Here is a 19,702-nt window from a genome sequence, read left to right as displayed (position 1 = left end):
TTCAGTCCTGGGTTGCCAACGTAAAACTGAACCAGGTTCTCAATTGCAGCGAGCTGTTTGGACTCATCATTACCATCAACAACGTGTGCACACATATAAAGAGAACAAAAAATAGACGTTTTCACATCATTTAGGCTATAGAAGCTCTAAAAACCTCGTCAGATGAAGAACATGTGACAGACCGCTCTCCATATAGCGTTTGGCGAGACCCGCTCGGTTAAATAAACCGCAAGAGTGCTTCTGTGGTGACAGCTGGGGCATCCTCAGCTGATTGAAGGCGTTCCAGAAGGACATTCACCATCTCACAACATGACACCCGCACGGCCTGGATACAACTCCATGTGACTACCCCGTGCGGGTGTCGTCGTGTTTCAGGGTGCTAATAGCGTGGCGGAGCGCCGAGTGACAGTTCTGAGATCCAGGATTCGAATTCACCAACCACCTGCGATTGAATCAGATTCTCAAGGGCCACCAATGACTTTGCAAGAATTTCTGTCATGCCATCTTCCCGCATCATCCTTTGACACAAGATGATGGTGCACTGCTCCCTGGTGTACTATCCGAAGAGGAATTTGTTTGTCGCGCTACATGATGCCGACAGTAGAACTCTCATCCGGTTACGCATCCTGGAATGCCACCCCCAGATTCGGCAGAATGCTGGCGAACGAGACTAGAACAACACGGACGTCCAGAAAAAATGCCTCACACGAGACCCAACCATTACACCCCGTCCTGGCTGTGACATTTCTCCTCGTCGAAGGCACTGGTGTGACCATCAGCCACATCAGAACATGATCTCCTTCATAAATATAAAATGAAAGGCAAGCCACAGGAGTGCGACTGTGGCCATCCAACCGAAACCATGGACCGTACTGTAAAACAATGTAGTTCGAATGCTCTTCCTTCCGATATTAGGAGCCATGCACTTTTAAATCTAGATTGAAAACTAATTTCTTTAAAACTGCTGTTTGTGTTTAGTTTGTTGTGCTTCCCCAGCACCTCCGAGTAGCATGGTTCGCTACGTACGGTGCGAAAAAAGTTCAACATACATACGTCCATAGTCTGCACTCCCGCAAAGGAGTAGAAACAGCAAAACTACATGAACTCTCTCCTGAAACACTCTCCTCGTGGCCAGACACAAGTATGTCATAAACGATTCAACTTTTCTTGTTAAAGTAACGCTCGCTGTAACTTAAAAGGTCATCGTGAGTGGATAACGGAAGCCTCGACCGGCCACGCTGCCTCCTGAGCGGACGGACGCACAGCGGTCGGGGGAAGAGACGTGACGGGCCCCGAGGGGTCGTGGGCTCGCCTGCTCCAAGTGCACACGCGGCGGCACGGTGGGTGACCCCGAGGCGCCACGGGCGCGCAGGAGAATCCCCGCGGTGCACAAAGAAGCGTTTGGCGCAGACGCGGGGAGCCAGCGAATGTTATACCCCTGAGAAAGTTTGCCGTCAAAAGATTCCCGGGCCAATTAGGCGCACCACAGTGAGAGCGACTGTTCGACAAACACACATTTCCACTGGCACTTTTGTTTATTAGAGTAACCGCTCCCCTAAAGCACTGTCTGCACACATTTTTTCGTGTCAAACTTCCTTCTTACAACCACCCTGCCGCGAGCAATGAAGTCATAAAGTCAGCACGGTGCTTCTGCCTGAACGAGCATGACGCGGTGCAAGTGTTCAACCCGCATTACTATGGTCAAGGCCAGTCTCTCAAAGAGACGACCGATGTATAAATAAATCTAGGTGATTCAATGCTCAAACACACTTTATCGCTCACTCCAGACGGTTCTAAACTATTTAAGGGAATTCCACATTAGTATGGCAGGGACCAGTATATTTATGGGATGACCACTGTTAACTTATTTTAATCAATCCAAGAAGGATGATGGGCTAAGTCAACTCACGACCGGTGTAATGAGAACAACTGTTGACCAGTACGACGATGAGGATGATAATAATGAAGGAAATTACATCGATTAATTTCACCGAAGAAGTCACTTCAAAAAGAGTGCTACCATTATGCCCATGCATTTGCACTAACCCACAATCTCCTTTTCCTGTAAAAGCAAAAATAATTAAAAAACATAAGCTCGCTCTGCTAATAATAAACCGCTTAATAAAATAAAAAACCCACAGTAGCCGTTCGACCACGTGCTTCACTTCCTGGAGACATGGACACTGATCCAGAGCCCTCCCCGCACACAGCCAAACTTTCAGCAAGGGGACACACCCTGCAACCCAGGCCGCCCTGGACACACAACGAGAAGCCACGCATGGCTTTGCAATGCCCCTGCGGGGCCCTCCCCTTGTGTAAATACGAGGGGCCGCTAACTACAACCTCGTCCCAGTATCCGCGGCCCCTGCTCAGACTCGAGCAATGCTTATCTCCCGAGCTGCCGAGTGGCGGAGCGGAAGTTCAACTCAATGCCCCCTAATGAAGGCGGCGATAACCCATTGCATGTTTTTGTTATCTGTTTCGCAAGTGAAAACTGACGAGCGGGTTGTATTTTTAGAATTTAATGTCAATTTTCTTGGGCAGAAACCCGGCCGGGTGCTATGTTAGTTGGAGCGCCAAGGTCACAACTAGAGGGGTGTGATTTGAAATCACAGTTCAAGGTTGAAGACCAATCATCGCTCTGGGGTGAAAATGGTTTTACAAAAAGCCTCACGGTAATTGATTTAAGCTTTTTTTTTTCAATACCATCTTAAAAGTTTTGCATGTAAAAGAACACCAGATTACTTGGAGAAAACTCACAAAAACATGAGGAAATAGCACTCAAAGTTCTACAAGCAGATCATGCCCTGGCCACCTCAAAGGAGAGTAGGTTTGGAATTTCACACTATGTTATAATCTCTGTGTGATCCGTCAACCTGATCAAAAAGCATGCTAAATTACAGTTAACATGTGCCACAAAGCCAATCGTTTGGTTGGATTTAGATTTTTAAAATAGGCAAAATTCAATATGAATGATGCTGCAGCGTCTTTTCATCTTTTCCAGCAGCTGACAGCGAATATCGGTGGTTACCAAACGGTTCCAGGAATGAGACGGCGCAAATATTGATACAGTGGCAAGAACACCCAAATATTCAGCTGAATATCCACTTTCAAAGAACACGACTGAAAAATGTTACAGAGAATGATAAACGTTGTTTTGTTCATCTGAAATGCACCACCGCGGGCAGGCAACGTCTCCAGGAATGCACCTCCACCCGCTGAAGCTGTTCGACCGCTTTCCCCAAAGTGAAGAAACTCCGCCAGCGAATAACGCACCCGCACCGTGTTTATCCGATGTGGTGCTCTCCGAGTGTAGGTGTTAGCGTTGTCCTCCTGCTGCTGCTGTGTAAAATCTACCCCGACGTCCGTCGTCGTTGTCGTCGTCGCATTCGGCACATGGCACGAACGTGACAACGCAGACAACACGGCACACGAATGCGGAACAATACAAGCACAGTAGCAAAAGTGAGACACAAAAAAAGAGAACAAATCCCTCAATAAAATTGTTGCAATTCGTTCAACGTATGTATTTATGTTGAACTTCTTTCGCACCGGAACGCAGCCAGCGGTGCTGGTCGGAGGTGCGGGTACGTATTGTCGATCACTAGACAATCGAGCTACTCCGTGCCTATTATATACACTTCACACCGTAACAAGATTTAGGTCTTCATAAGTGCGCGGCTACACTAATTCCAATAAGCTGAACAATGCGTACAATCTGCGGAGCATATAGAGGCGACGGTGACGACCCACCGCAGTGTTAAGTCTCAAGCAAGCAGTCTGGAAAGCTTTACTGTTAGCGCCCGCGGCGGCTGTCAAGAGCGTGCCCCCTGCTCTTGTCCAACAACACTCGCGCTGACACGCGCTGGAACAGCGAGGACCGGCCAAGTCGCTGCACTTGAAGGCTTTCACCCAGAGATTCCGTGTGCGGTAGTATAACGGGTGGCTCGCCGGCCTTCGAATGTCGCAAACCCGAATTCGATTCCTGCTCACGGCCAACAAATGCGACGGTAATCTTAGCTGGTCCTGGGCCTCCCGTAGGTCGACTTGGGCCTCAAATGAGAACCTGGTTCAGTGTGTGTAAACATCGCCACTAGGGAGACAAAGGTGGACAAGCGTGGTGTTGGCCACCCACCCCATGTGCCAAGCCGGCCTTCATAAGTGTTCACTAACAGTACTCGCCCCAACAGCCTGTTAAGGCGATAGTGGGATCTTTGCCTTTTGACAGGTACTTTCTATTAGTTTTGCAGAGGCATAAAATACTTTTGTCACTTTATTAAATTAAAGACACTGTACCATTTAAAAGTGTAGACAAAGTGTGAGGTCAGTCGGACAACGAAGTGTTAAGCTTAAAGAGCTTAAACAAGCGTCACCATTCACTCAGAACAAGGCATACCACAATACACGACCAAGATCAAAGGTCGTCATGCCCATTGCCACTGATGCCACCACTTCCTTCCCCTTCTCCGAGATCCCACAACTGTCAGAACGAAACCTCCGAGGGTCCACTCGTAACAATCTGATCACCGCCATCTGGCTGCAGGCCTTCCCCCTGGGTCACGGACCTCAGGACGTGACCCCCCAATCCCTGCATTGGTCACCTGCCCCTCCCTCCAACCCCATGCCTGTCTACCTTGACCATTAACAATGCCTTATTCAGAACTTACAATTTTACTTGCTCGAGCCGGACATGAAATTCCTAGCTACCATCCCCACGTGAACCAACATGGGTAATGAATCTGGTCGCTTTGTTAAGGTCCAGCTCGCTGACGGAGAGAATTGAAAGACGTGTTAAAGTGAGACTTCCTGAAAAGCCTTGAGACTAAGTCGCACTGTCCAAGAGGACTTGTCTCCACGTTCAAAGCGAGCATGGGGTGCTACTCATCTCTGATGATAGCCCTCAGCCCGAGCTGTAAATTCCACATTAGTATGATCGGGTTAGTCTATTCAAAGTATCACAACCGTGAACCTCCCGCAAATGTCACCGATCTTATCAACTTTTTGAGAAATAATAGATGCGTCGAGCCCAAACGCGATTTTGACCTACAGATTTACAACTTTAAGCACAGGAGTTGAAAGCTCAAACGATATCGTCGCATCTCCAGGATGCAGTGTTTTGGTCTGCCCACTACATCCCACCTGCCAACTTAAAAGATCCCACGTACATACAGTGCACACAACCCTACATACCGAGACGCTGCATGCAATACGTGAACACAAAGTGTGCGCGACAGTGCGTGGTTTACACACGGCACTAGAAGCAGAGCCCCCAATTTGTTTTTATTCACCACTTCCAGACAACGGATCCCCCCCCCCCCACTGTTGCCGCGCAATGATGTTTTCGTGGCCGCATGTGAAGGCCACGCGAGTAAAAACAAACGCAGCCCTATTGGGGGGGAAACATTCCCCCGTGTGCTTCGAATCTCTCCCGTGGGCAAGGCCCGTAACGGACCCACGCGGGACTCCCACGACACACACACACCGAGGTTTTGACGACACCTGCAGGGTCTGACAATAGGGTTTTTCTTTGCCTGCCTGGGTCTGACGGAATAAATGAAACTCCCACTTTATTGCGGACAACACCTCCTGCTGCTTCTTATCAATTGAAGTGGCGATCAACCGAGAGCCTCATCTCGCTGCTCGTTTGTGAACGTGCCGATGTAAGAAACATAATAAGGGTTGCCTACGTTCCTTTGCAAGCCATTTCTTTTTTTACAAATAGAGTTGCAGGTATGGGGCAGTGGAGGTGATGCCACTTAGCCTATCATTTCCAATCACAGTCAGGCAGGGTTTGAGTTAGACCACCATCCCTCCACGGTTCGTGAAATATGTACCTGCAGCAGTTGTTTTTGGGATAGACCAGGGGTCGGCAACCAAAATAACAAGAAGAGCCATTTCTTTCCAATTCGGTACAAAATTCAGTATTTCAAGAGCCGCAATGCATCTATGTACATACTGTACATACGTATATATCGTCAAGAAGCAGCCCGTAAAGAGCCGCATGCGGCTCCGGAGCCGTAGGTTGCCGACCCCTGGGATAGACTGACCCGCGTCAAGGAAAAGAATAACTTTCACCAGCAAGCTAAGAAAGACGCTTACCCTTTGACAGTAATGCTCAAGTCTTCAGTACGTTATGCTCAGAGGCCTTAGAATCATGGCCACCCACGTCCGTGACATATTATGCCGCGTTGAAAAATTGCATCATCATAATTAGTACAAAGCAGGTTATTTTGCGCGGACTCGTGAACAGCAGGAATGGGGCTGATCTCTGAACAGAGCCGTGCGCTGTTCGCCTCGGCTCAAAGGTTGGCCCCCAGCCCTCATTGTCAAACACAACCGAGCCTTCCCGTACGCGCAGGATGCACAGAAGGGTCCCGCGCTCTGTAAGACTTCTCCTGGATATGAAACGTGTACAACAAGTCGGCTGCCCACCGATCTGTACGGACTATTTGGAAGGGTTTGCCGGTTACTCAACAATGTATATCTGCTAGTATGTAACCAGTCACATGCCAATCAAGGACTTTTTGAAATAATAATTCTTATCAGACCTCACGGTATCGAGTTCTGTATTTGCCGAAACATGTAAAGCTCGAACCCAACTGTATGTTGAATTCAGGCCAGAATTGGATTGTCTTTGAACAATGCTGCTCAAATTATGCACTCCCCGAAGGCCGCGCGGCTGATGGGGGTTGTCTACTTATTTATTTTATTTATATTCTACACAATGAGGTGAATTATCCATCTGGAAAGCAGTCTTTTCCTGGACGTAAAAATTGTTTGGCTATTAATATTGCCTGTGACCATACCAGGAAACTCAATGCAATGTGACCTAGTATAGAAACTTGAGTAATTAATTAAAGTATAATTACAACAAAATACACAACGGCTACTGTAAGTGACGCGCTGCAAACTCGACCGGTCCTGGCTGGGTGGGAGTCATCTCACCAGTGTTCCATTTGGCCGCTAGCTTTATGATAGGCACACATGCCAGCTCTTACAGCTCACCATGCGTGCAGCCCGCGTGAGTGGATTTAAGAACCGTGCAAAACATTTTCACGGCATTTCGCAGAAACCTGCCACCAAAAAAAACGGATTTGCTTTATGCTTACATCGGCGGGCAGCTGACGTGGTTTACGAATACTAATTTTAGCCAAACTCTCGTAACAGGAGATTTGCTTCCAACATTTCGTTTTAATCCCGGTGATTTCAGTTCAATTCACAGCCCCATTGTTGACCCACTGCTGGTGACTTGGTGGGATTTAAATGCATGCACTCCAACACTTTTAATGTCTCTCTGGCAATTGTAAGCCAGCAAAATCTCGCTGAAACCAAGATGTTCGCCGTTAGGCGTGTAATGAGTCACACACCCAAGTCAGCTGACGAATTCTCACGATTCAGCGTCGCGATTCAAAGAGACTCAATTATTTTGTCTCTTTCTTCTCTCTCATTTGTGTTGTTTCTTTTTTTAAATCTATTCTTTGTCTAAATTGGTCCAGTTATGTTCACTCCATGAGTCTCAATGCAAGCTACATAACTATTTTTTCATCCAATACGCAAGATTTACAAACGCTTTTCTCACATTGTGCTCCACCTACTTGTGGGGCCGTCCATAAATGACGTCACGCGATTCTGGACGATTTTTTATCCCCCCCCCCCTTCGTCACATGGCGTCACAAAAATCAGACCCACCCCCCCTCAAATATGACGTCCAAAGCTCTGCCCCCACCAGAAAAAACATGCTTCAAATCGCTTTAAACTATTGTCATTGTAGTGCGTATTTAATGTGGCGCTGCACTCTGATGTTGTAGGAGAAAACATCCATTAACAAGTCGATTTATTTAAGTAGAACGTTTTGATTTAAAGCTTTCGTGACTGCAGGGATTCATATTCTTGGTTCTTTCCCTTCTACGTGACTTTACCGAAAGAACCAAGAATATAAGTAGAACGTGTTGTCTATATTTATTTAAAGTTGCGCATTTTCAAGTGACGTCACATTTCTCACCCCCCCCCCCCCGTCACACATCGTCACAAATGTCTGACCCCCCCCCCCCCAGGTGAGTGACGTCATTTATGGACGGCCCCTGTTGTAAAGATACCTTCTTTTTTTTATACTCAGGATAACTAGTTGCGGGACCACAGATTTTTATTGAACAAGCGAGACATTTATCACAGCAAGGAGAATGCAGTCACCATCATTATGAAAAATTTATCAGGATGGTCTTGTGGAAATATCAAGTCAATGTTAATCACGATCTCTGTTTAATAGTCAAACTGCTTCACTTGCTAAAAGCTGTCATTTTTTAAAGGCTGGCATGGCTCAACAGGTGGAATTACAAAAAAATATCATGAGGGTGGTAGTGATGATGATTAACTCTTTAATGATGAACAGGCACACGTACGATGCATCAGTTGATTAATTAAAATGTATTCTCAATCCCATGAGAAATTCACCGAATGTTGCTGATAAAAATAGTAAGAATTGGTCATTCGTGGTTGATGTGTATTGCACGAAAATGATACTCAAATGGTTAAGTAAAAACGAGAGCAGAAGAAGCTCCGTTCCACCGAGTGAAGAAAGGCATGTGACGTTACGTATTGCAAAGCTCAATGAGATCTCACCTGGATAAACAAATCACAATGGGTTTTTTACCGTGCCAAGTGGTTTATGGGGAAAGGGCCTGCACTTGTGGGATTAGGCACCTGCGAGTGGGCAGAGCGAAGGCATCTCAGTGGTGTCCTTTCTCATATGTATCGCACGGACCCACCCTCCCCCAGAGACACCTCCGACCAACGCGGGTCTTCAGAAACATTACCCTGCCGTTATGACAAATTAAGCCACTCCTAGACCAGCGGAAGACCACAAATGTGAAGCGCCGAAGCGCACGCGCGTCGGTGTGCAACGACGCTTAACAAGGAAATGCGGTTTTTGCACGCACCTCCGATTAGCACGGTTGGCTACGTACAATGCGAAAGAAGTTCAACATACATGCATACGTACTGGCCATTATGAATGTCCACAGAGATAGGCGAGCGTTCGTGGTTAGCACATCGCGCTGTGATAATGGTGGCCCTGAATTCAATTCCTGGATATGTACATCAGCGGCACGCGGTATCCGAATCTCTCGTGGGCTTCCCCAAGCTCAACCTCAGCCTTAAATTGGTACCTGCTATAGTGTGAGAACATCAGCATTGAAGATACATTGGTGGTCGTATATCGTGCTAACAACACCACACCGTTGTGCTCCAGGCCAACCTTAATAAACAATCTTAATCACTTGTCCCGAGAGTCTACATGGATACACGGGAATCTCAGTCTTTGTATGTATGAAGGCATGCACGCGTGGCTATACAATTGTTGTGTATAATGTTTCGTGAATGTATCCGCATGTTGCAAAGTAGATCACTGAAGGCGGGTGCAATACCAGAAATGCTCGCGTAGACCAAAGCAAGTTTCGTCTTGCCTGCAGCAAGGATTCCTGTGCGCACCGCTGCGTGCAATACCTTGCAAGCAATACCTTGTAAAGAATACCTTGCTAGAAGCACTGCAGCTAAAGCCGAACGCACGTCCAGAACCAGAACCGGTGCAACATAATGGGGCAGGCAGTGCCACGTGCACTCGCTCACAAAGGTGCAATGGTCAATGCAGGACCCTAAATACGATTGCCCTTGGTAAACACAATATTATCGAGGTTTTTTTAGGTAGTACTTCATTTCACTTCATTTCTTTAGTTATAACCCAGATGTTCTGGCTGTAGAAAATACTTTCTGGATAATCCACATCACGCAAACATCCTTCTACAATCACTTACCAAAATGTACAACTGTACATGGATTCAAGCTCATAATGCAATCAACCATAGTTGTCGCATGGATTGCATGGGCCATGCCATAGGAATGTAGATTTACCACAAATGGCTAAGTCAAACAGAGATGAGCACTGCTGCATGTGCTATGACTTGACTTGGAAAATAATCTGCTAGCAGTAAGGCTTCTTTTTTATGAATTTTTTAAGCCAAGATATAAAAAGAGGAATGGGAATAAGTCAACCCACATGACAGGCAATCAACTGAAACAATGAGGCATCTGCACATTTTGGGAGTACAATTTAATTTTCTTATCTCACGGACAATCCAGCCGGGTGGCACTGTGGTTAGGGTCCCTTTCTCAAAAGCAGGCTAATAGTTTACATTCTGGTCAAGTTTTGAATGAGCCCATCATACCTCTAGGTTCGATAAAACAGGTACTACTTTGTGGGGAGTTAACAGGGATCGGTCCTGGTTCTCGCCATAGAAATGTGACTTTCCACCAATGGTGCAGTGCCACCAACATTAATGACCACTGCCAAAAACTCATTTCAGGACGGAGACACGCATGACTTTCGGATTTAACGTTTTACTTACACTTACTAAATATCCAGTGTGGCAGACAGGTTCCGCATTTTCAATCATTTCCTCATTGGCTGAGGAGAACCAGTGATTAAAAGCGACATGAACGAGAGGTTGGGTTGCAGGAGGTCACATGTAGATGTGAGTGCAGCTTTTATAACGAACAAGTTATGCAGTTCTGGCTATGGTTGCTGTGCCCAAACACAGCCGATGTGTCGGAAGAGGCCATGCGCGTGCACTGTCATTTTGTTTGAGTCGATCAAAATCAAGACGAGTCTCAGGAAAATAGTCCTGCGAAGGGGCCAGTGAATTTACGCAAGTGCAGCAACGGGCTGTGTTCGTTTTGAAACAAAACTACATTTTATTTTACTTTGCCTTCATGAAGACAGATTCACTTTGTCAAATGGTTTAGTCCTCTTCAGTGCTGGATATCTGTTAAGGTTAACATTTCAACTAACACAAATATTAATACAAAGAGGGGTGACATATATTTGATTGATAAAAAGCTACGGGTTTTTTTCCACCGGACATTGCTTATCCAAGGAGAGCTTTTGACTGAAATTCTAAAGATCACCGGTCATAATCAGGGTGGGGCGCTGACTATGCTCATCGTCCCCTCTAGAGTGAATTTAAAAAGGAGGACCACGTTGTGAGAGACAAAAATAAGTTGTCCTTCAGATAGAATATTCTCTTGACATGGTAATGTGAACTTTACACCACTCTACTCTTGACTGTCGACAAAGATGAGTACGGCAAAACGCTCTTTTTTTCCCTCGTTTGCATGTTAAACTTGTTTTCCACTTGGAAACCGAGCATTTGATATGACGCATTATCCATATGCAGGAGCCATGTTTATAAATTCAGTTGTATTGGCCAGGTCTCATTTGCAAGTGCCGTTTTGAGGTCAGCATGACCCCACGGCTAAAGCGATGTTTACAACAGAGAGGGTCAACGCGAACCGAGTCGTGGCTGCGATCTGAGCGGAGAGGCGCGAGTGGCGACGCACTGCGATAGCTTTCGTTTGGTTTCACCGACAGCACTGTATTTCCTTCAAGCGCCATTCTGCAGCGGTGATGAATAATTTTGGGAACGCCCGTCAGCGGAACACTGTGCCGGAGAATTTTGCCCAAGTGCACTCTACCATGCCAGGAAGCTCGGGTCTTGACTTCAGAACTCAAGGAAGTGTCTCAAATGAAGACGTGTTGTGAAACGCCAGACGCCCTCCATATGTAGCGTTGGCACTGACACTGCTTGCCACATGCAGTCGATGTCATCTGCAAGTTTCAACTGTTTCTGCTTCTGTGATGGAGTTTGCGTTGAAAGGCCACAAACCGAGATGGTTGGCAGATTAAATGAGTTCATAATCAACGATTTTTGGGTTTAGATCGCGTTATTTATAAATGTGTCGTAACCCTCCACCACCCGACAAGGCCAATCAGTAAAAAAGTGTCACGTTGACAAAAGACAAATAGTTCACTGCTTTAGCCCACCGGTGTGTTGAAGCGTGGAACCACAACATTTACAATTTGAGTACGACGTTTCGCTGGTAATTGCATCCAGCATCATCGGGCAATTCGCCAGAATGGTGAGGCTCTGCTGTGTCTCCCTTTATGAACAATATTGGTCGCGAAAGCCTACGTGTTAAACAGATTAAATGAGGACTGTTATTCGGCATTGCTGGATACAAAATGGGTTTTAAAATGGTACTAAGTCAGCCTTTGGACTTGATGAATGCTCAATATTTATTCATTTTAACGCACTGGAAACATGATTTAAATATCCGAATTTGTGAAATGACAATAGGCCAAAACTCAAAGTGTCTCAATATTCATAGTATGGGGTAGTATTTCAGTCATAGAAATTCAACATTCCCTTATAAAGACTTCGGAATATCTAAAGGACAACCCACAAAGCCACTGATTGCACTCCAGATTTACCCTCATTTTTAATTCACAATAACAGTATTGTGTTCATTTGTTTAAATGTAAGTTGACATTTTTTTTGGTAAACCTGCATTTGATCCTGAATATTACGTTAAATTAAATTGGAATTTTGCTTAAGAAAGCAGTCAAAAAAATGTTAGAGAAAAAAATATTCAGCTTAATCCTACTTGGATCATCTAAGTGTCAGTGTTTCAATAATAATCTATACACCATCCAAATGATGAATGGGCGGCTAGAAAATGAGGAAGTTCCTTCATATTTCAACAAATGTATTTTTACTGAGGCTGCCATAAAGTGGTTCATAGCATTGGGGTATTCAAAAAAGGAAATTAGATGTTATCAAATGAACCACAAACCCCAAAACTCCCAAGAAACCACACCTCAATTCAAAATCAGAGAGTGGCGGGTGACTGACCTAGGGCTCGACACTTTCAAGGGAGAATGATTTCCACGCAGATAAGCAGCAAAAACCCAACTTTATAGTGCAGCCTATAACGCCGAGTTAACAAAGTAAAATACGGAAGTTCAAGCGATTGACTGGTGCCGCCTGAATCTGACCATTCTGAATGTCAAACATCCTGCAGGGTGAATTTATCACGGGTTAATGTTTTATTCCCATCTATACAACCACCTCAATAATTAATTATCATACGAAAGGCAAAAAGGTAAAAGCGTATAAATGCTTAAATGAGCACATGGAGTGGCTCTCATTTGGTGGCAGCCTCACAGCCTGGAAGTGGGACTTCTACAAGGGGCCGGTCTCTCCGTGGGCCAACAACTTCTGGTTTCCCACTGAGTGGTACCCATAGTATCAACCCCGAAGAGTAGATGAGCAGAGTCGACCCTGAGGGGCGACTTCAACTTGGCACTTTCTAATTGTCCAGCATGCTAACAATCAAGGCCGTCTGAATGGAAAAATATTTTTTTTCATCCAGGAAGGGATTCAACGAGTCTCAAGATTTTCAGGATAGTCCTCCATAAAAGGTGTGGTCAATTTTTGTATCAAAGGATATTTTTGGATGTGGTGAGGAAACCAGAGTGCCCTGAGAAATCTCAAACATGCTACGGGGAAAGCAATGACACTCTACGCAAACAGCCTTTCAGGAACCTACTTGCTGTCCTGTCTGATATGGGCACCAGGTTGCCCGAAACGTGTGCGACACACACCCAGCTCAGTCTCTGACTGACCCACCAACCCTGCTAATAATCACCGCATTTAGCCAAAACACCCGGCAAACCCAACCCACAGCATCAGCAGGAGGACGCTTAATGCAAAAATCTCATGCCCCTCAAATATTCGGTCGAGCGGCACAGTGGTTAGACTACTTGACTCACAGTTGCAGGGTCGAACATTAATATCCAGCTTCGAGCTCTATGCAACCAATCATCCACTCAAGAGTAAATAAAATTATTACAATTATTAAGTCAGCAGTTGGCATCCTGTGGGGTGACCCCCCCCCCTTCACCCCCCCCCCCCTCTGCAATGGGAATGAGGAATTTACACGACTGGCCTGAGGCAAGCAATGAGCACCGCCCAATGCTTGTCTGAGCAGGGATACACAACTGTCACAAAGACAATATTTAATGTAGAAATTAATTGGACAATTTTCTTTGAGCTTGTATGGTCAGTAGATACTACTGCAGCAGCTTGGGCACCACCGAGTGATAACGACTTTACAGTGGCGTTGCTTTGAATGACGTAAACTTCCAAACTCTCCTAGCACAGTAAAGGGCAGCATTCCAAACAAAAATACCGGTCCAGGCGGCCAATGACAACACGAAAATCAGAGATCCGGGAAGACAACAATACTTTTATACAAACGATGATGCTAGTTGCTGTAGCGACAGTTTATAAACTTAACACCGACAGCACGGTATGCCATCTTTACCAACGTGTCGCTTGGGAAGTGCTGTTGTGTTTCTTACAATGGTTGTGGAAAATTACATTCCATTCCGAGTGTTGTTTGTGTACGAGTCATGAAATGAGACCAAGATCGGCGAGGTCATTACACGCTAAAAATTGCCATCATCCACCAGCTGGACACATGCATAATATTTATTTTGCACGCTTCCATAATGTGGTATATTTTAAGTTTGTATAAAGTGTAATTCAGTTGAATAATGAATGTGGCGAAATCTTAAGGACAATCCGTAAGTATTAGCATTCACTCATCGTATAACAAGAAATAAACACAGAATAGAAGATCAAAATCTAGGTAGATACTAGTGCCACAAATGCCACCACACCTCACCATCACTTCTTTCCTTCTGCCAGATGCAGAAGGAAAAATAACTGTGTTACACTGACAGCCACCCGACCTCCAAGCTCCGCTTTTACTATCTCATCACCACCATCTGGCTTGAGGTCTTCCTCTCCACCGCTGACCTCAGGACACCACTCCAATGTCATCTTGTAAACTATCCTGCATGCTGCAGATGTGTCTCACCCATAAGGTCCTCTTCCTGATTTAGTCTACAATCATATCGTGCCAGGTTCTGTTAAAAAATGTCAAAGTTGCAGAAACATCAGCATGCAATTATCACAAATTATCCTTAATTACCTATACTCAGCATGTACCTGTCCTTCCTCCGTATCTCCGCTGAGTACGGTTGGCTACGTACGGTGCAAAATAAGTTCATCATACATACATGTTTATGTTTCTTAGTTGCTGAGTTAAAGTCGGGCTCTCTGATCGGTTCAATAAATAACCCTCTATTCTTCCAAACTAAATATTGTGTTGACCTGAGCACACACAATGAGCAGCTGGATGCGGGCTCCTGCGCCGCTCCACATCCCATGACGCACAATATCAAGTGCTCAGTTTTACATTTTCATGAACAGCTACGTGGGCGAAGGCACGGGGGCCACAGGAACTTCCAGCTGCGATCGGCAAGCCAAGGCCACCTCTCCGTAGTGCGCGTCGCTCTCACAGGTGCATGCTGCTTGTTTTTGCCTCCTTTTTGTGGGCAACACTACTATAGAGCTCTCTTGCTGAAATGAATTACAGGATCAGCGCGTGCTTGGGAAACGTCGATGTCAAATATGTCCCCGTTCTAAAAGCTGACCAAGTTTTGTTCATTAATGTTACTTTCCGCACTGCCACTGACTACCAACTCTTGGACTTGCAGGTTGGGAGTCTCATACCTAAGATGCCTGCACGTTACAGCAAGACCACCTACAAATCACTGTGGTAGACATCCCAAGTTATTATTGACAAACATAATTTGAGTTCTCATATGGCAAAACAAAAAGGATGTGCATTTACTCAGGAAACCGGTTTGTTCGTTGCATTTCTTGCCACAGGAAACATCACAAGGCCGCTGTTCAATTGTCCTGCGTGAAGGAACGCCGTACAATTACGGGGATATTTCACGAAACATAATTTTTTTCAAGATACAAGCATTTCATTCACAACGAGATATCTTGCACTGAGCTTTTAAAAGTGGCGTGCAAAGAATGATCACGATCATCGGTGACCATTGCACGCAGCCTGTACAAGCCCGCAGCTATGAAAGAAAACGAGTCTGAGACTTTCCTATAGCTACACTGACACTTTTTCAAAAGAACCCTCGATGGCCGATAAGAGCTCATAAAGGGTCCCCCCGCCAAAGGTACGGGGGCCACAACTCGGGCCCAGCACAGTAATTTGTGCGTAGCATTGTGAATTCTGATGTTTCATAGTCTACAGTGAAAATGTCAAACACTGAAACAGAAAAGTGATGCTAAAATGGCATTTACTATAATATGTTTTCCCCTTTTTTCAGGTGGTAAGATGTTAAAACACCAAACTGAAACCTTTTTGCAAGGAATCATGTCTGCAAGCACTATCACAGTAATGAGAGCTCAGGGTGAGCAGCTACATCATGGGACCTCCTTTGCCAGTACAAAAATATGAGAATAGGTTTTCCCCTTTTTTCTGGCAACAAAACAGGTGTTAAGATTTTGACTTAAAACTTTCGTAACTGCAGGAATTCATATTCTTGGTTCTTTCGGTAAAGTCACGTAAATAGAAAACTAAATATTTTTGAAAAAATATTAAAATAAAATAATAAAAATAATAAAAAGAAACAAAAAAATAAAAATAATTAATTGAAATTAATAAAAGCAAAAAACCAGCAATAAAAACTGTAAATTGTCAAAAAAAATGTTTTACGTGACTTTACCGAAAGAACCAAGAATAGGTGTTAAGATGTTAAAACACCAAACTGAAACTTTTTACAAGGAATAATGTCTGCATTAACCACAATACTTGTGGTCAGAATGCAAACAAAAAACGTACTCTGATAACATATGCATATATATGTTTTGTTGCCAGAAAAAAGGGGAAAATTTATTCTTAAATTTTGCCACTAGCCATGATGTAGCTGCTCACCCCGAGCTCTCATTACTCTGATAGTGGCTTTGTCTTTGTGCTGTTCGCCTTTGGGCGTCCTGTGGTCTAACACCGTGTGAGACTAGGCTCGAAAGAAAGCTGTCTCTGGTGTGGACCAATCAGTTTCAAAGACAATGCATATATTATCAGAGTACGTTTTTTGTTTTCATTCTGACCACAAGTATTGTGGTTAATGCAGACATGATTCCTTGTAAAAGGTTTCAGCTTTGTGTTTTAACATCTTAACACCTGTTTTGTTGCCAGAAAAAAGGAGAAAAGCTATTCTTATATTTTGACACTGCCAAAGGAGGTCCCATGATGGCATTTACGCCATCAGGCTGGCATTTACTATTTTCTACATGCACACGTCTTCACAAAGATGACGCAACAGCCATTTCAAAATATTCTCCGAAATGCCGCTATAAAACACAAAGGTGCAGCATTAATGTACAAAATAGGAACTGAAATTAAACGTGCATTCCAATTTGTCCAACAACACTAAATCCAAGGTCAGAAAAAAACGAGCGCTGCTTCTCTGCGCAATCAAACGCTCGACCACAAACCAAAGTTGACGGGCAATTAGCTTAATTCCTCAATGGGTAACCATTTAATTCGGCAGAATATTATAAGCATACAAAAAAGGACCGTGTCATCTGGGCTGGTGGGGTTTTGGTTACATGTCCCGTCTCGAAACCTCAGCCTGGGGTCAACTCGGACAAACACGATGTCGTTGAGCTTGAGTGTATGGCACAAGTTTGCGTGTGTGCAAGCCAGGCATTGGTTCTGTGCAGAGTGGAAAGAGTTTTCATCGTAAAGACGTTTCCATGCCACTGCGGGTTTTTAAGACGCCAACTGTACAACCCAACAGCTGACGGCAGAAGTGGCCAGCGAATATAACCCAGCGACGGCAGCTGCCTCAGACCTCAAATAACGAAATATCTCTCTCTCGACACAACGACGCCAACAGCTAATGGGTTTAAAAAAAAAAGACCAACGCTATTGGATAATTACAAAATTACCACCACTTTCACCACGCGAGAAAGCGACGAACACTCAAACGGTGCGAGTGCACAATCCCACGTACACTAAAGGGACGTCCATAAATGACGTCACGCACCTGGGGGGGGAGGGGGGGGTCAGACTCAGACATTTGTGACGATGTGTGACGAGGGGGGGGGGTTGATAAATGTGACGTCACATCAAAATGCGCAACTTTAAATATATATAAACAACACGTTCTACTTAATTAAATATACTTTTTAATAAATGTTTTCTTCTACAACATCAGAGTGCAGCGCCACATTAAATACGCACTACAATGACAATAGTTTAAAGCGATTTGAAGCATCTTTTATTTTTTGGGGGGAGGGGGCAGAGCTTTGTGACGTCATATTTGAGGGGGGGGGTCTGACTTTTTGTGACGCCGTGTGACGAGGGGGGGGGAGTCAAAAATCGTCCAAAATCGCGTGACGTCATTTATGGACGGCCCCTAAGGCACATTCATTCAAGTGCTCACACCCGTCCGCACGTGCACACAGATACACAAACACGCGAGTCGGGCATCCAATTGACGACCCTCTTGGCAATTTGCCTTGAAAACTTCATTCACATAAAAATCACACTCGTCCCTCACACACCCCATCTCATACCCACCACGACTCGCACGCTTATACCCTGGCTCGCAGTTCCACCTTTATATCCGTGCCCGTTTCTCGTGCCCTCTTTCTACCCATGGCTCTAACATTAAACTCTGCACTGTCCTTCAATCAACGCCGACCCTGCACCGAGCCCTGCTCCTTTGATGAATGGGCCCTAACCCGACCAGCACTGCCATAGAAGGCGCCCTTGAACACACTGCGAGCACTTCTTCTGCAATTTAGACATTCTGCGTTGCACTTTCAAGAAACGTACCTCTACACTGCCCATGCATTGGCGCTGCCGTGGCCCCGGTCAGCACTGCTGGGTTCTACCTCAACACTCACCCCAAACTCCCTGCCCACTGCCATGTCCAGCACTCCTGTTTATGTCTCTTGCCTAGCCCGGCAAAGACACCCAGGTGCAGCCTCAGGTGTCCCTCCCTGCCCCCATGTGCAGCCGTGCCCAGCCGTGCCTCAACTCTCCCCTGTCAATCACAGCTCTGCTCATCACAACCCTCTCCCTGCGCTCCTGCCACCACCCCCCCCACCACCACCACCACGCTCTCCTCTGCCCTGCCCACCCTGTGACCCCCATGCCCCTGACAGCCCTGTACCTCCTGGCCATGCCCTTCTACTCATCTCCCCGCCATCCCAAACTCACCGACTCCGTGTTTCTCCTTCGCCACCGGGCACCAACGCGCCATAGTCGGCGCCTGCACCGCGCAAGAGGCGGAGGGAGACGAGGTGGACGAGCAGAAGAGAGGAGGCCGGGCACGAGAGACGAGGAGGAGGAGGAGAGGGGGGAGAGGGGGGTGACGGCGGCAGCAGTGACAGGTGAGGGGACACCTCGTCAGTCCACTCAGCGCTCCGCTACAGTCGCCATGTTGGACCGCTTCGTCACGTGGCCCCAACGTGCCCTGCCCGGCACCCGCGGACCCCACCCCCTCACCTACAGCCCCGCCCTCATGCACAGCTGAGCCCCGCCCCTGACACTGAGCCCCATCCCATGACACTGAGCCCCGCCCCCTGACACTGAGCCCCGCCCCCTAACACTGAGCCCCGTCCCCTGACACTCAGCCCCGCCCCCCGACACTGAGCCCCGCCCCCTGACAACTAAGCCACGCCCCCTGACATTAAGCCCCGTCCCCTAGCATTGAGCCCCCCCTGACACTGAGCCCCGTTCCCTGGCACTGAGCCCCGCCCCCTGACACTAAGCCCCGCCCTCTGACATTAAGCCCCGCCCCTGGCACTTAGCCCCGCCCCTCACACTGAGCCCCGCCCCCTGGCACTGAGCCCCGCCCCCTCACACTGAGCCCCGCCCCCTGACACTAAGCCCCGCCCCTCACATTGAGCCCCGCCCCCTG

The 19,702-nt window shown here is 46.3% G+C and overlaps 1 protein-coding gene across 2 annotated transcripts in view; it reads right to left on the bottom strand.

Annotated features, from left to right (window-relative positions):
* LOC144721730 (dedicator of cytokinesis protein 1-like) overlaps nt 1–19,265 on the bottom strand; it is a 311,613-nt gene extending 292,348 nt beyond the window's left edge. For both annotated transcript variants that reach the window (XM_078599607.1, XM_078599608.1), the window contains exon 1: nt 19,000–19,265. In XM_078599607.1, the coding sequence (XP_078455733.1) occupies nt 19,000–19,042 (43 nt within the window). In that variant the 5' untranslated portion in view covers nt 19,043–19,265. The remainder of the gene's footprint in view (nt 1–18,999) is intronic.
* Nucleotides 19,266–19,702: the final 437 nt, after the last annotated feature.

This window comes from Lampetra planeri, chromosome 12 (genome assembly GCF_965212315.1).
Source record: "Lampetra planeri chromosome 12, kcLamPlan1.2.h2, whole genome shotgun sequence".
Lineage (NCBI taxonomy): Eukaryota > Metazoa > Chordata > Hyperoartia > Petromyzontiformes > Petromyzontidae > Lampetra > Lampetra planeri.
Note: the sequence above shows the minus strand (reverse complement) of the source record. Positions and strands in the feature narration are given on the sequence as shown.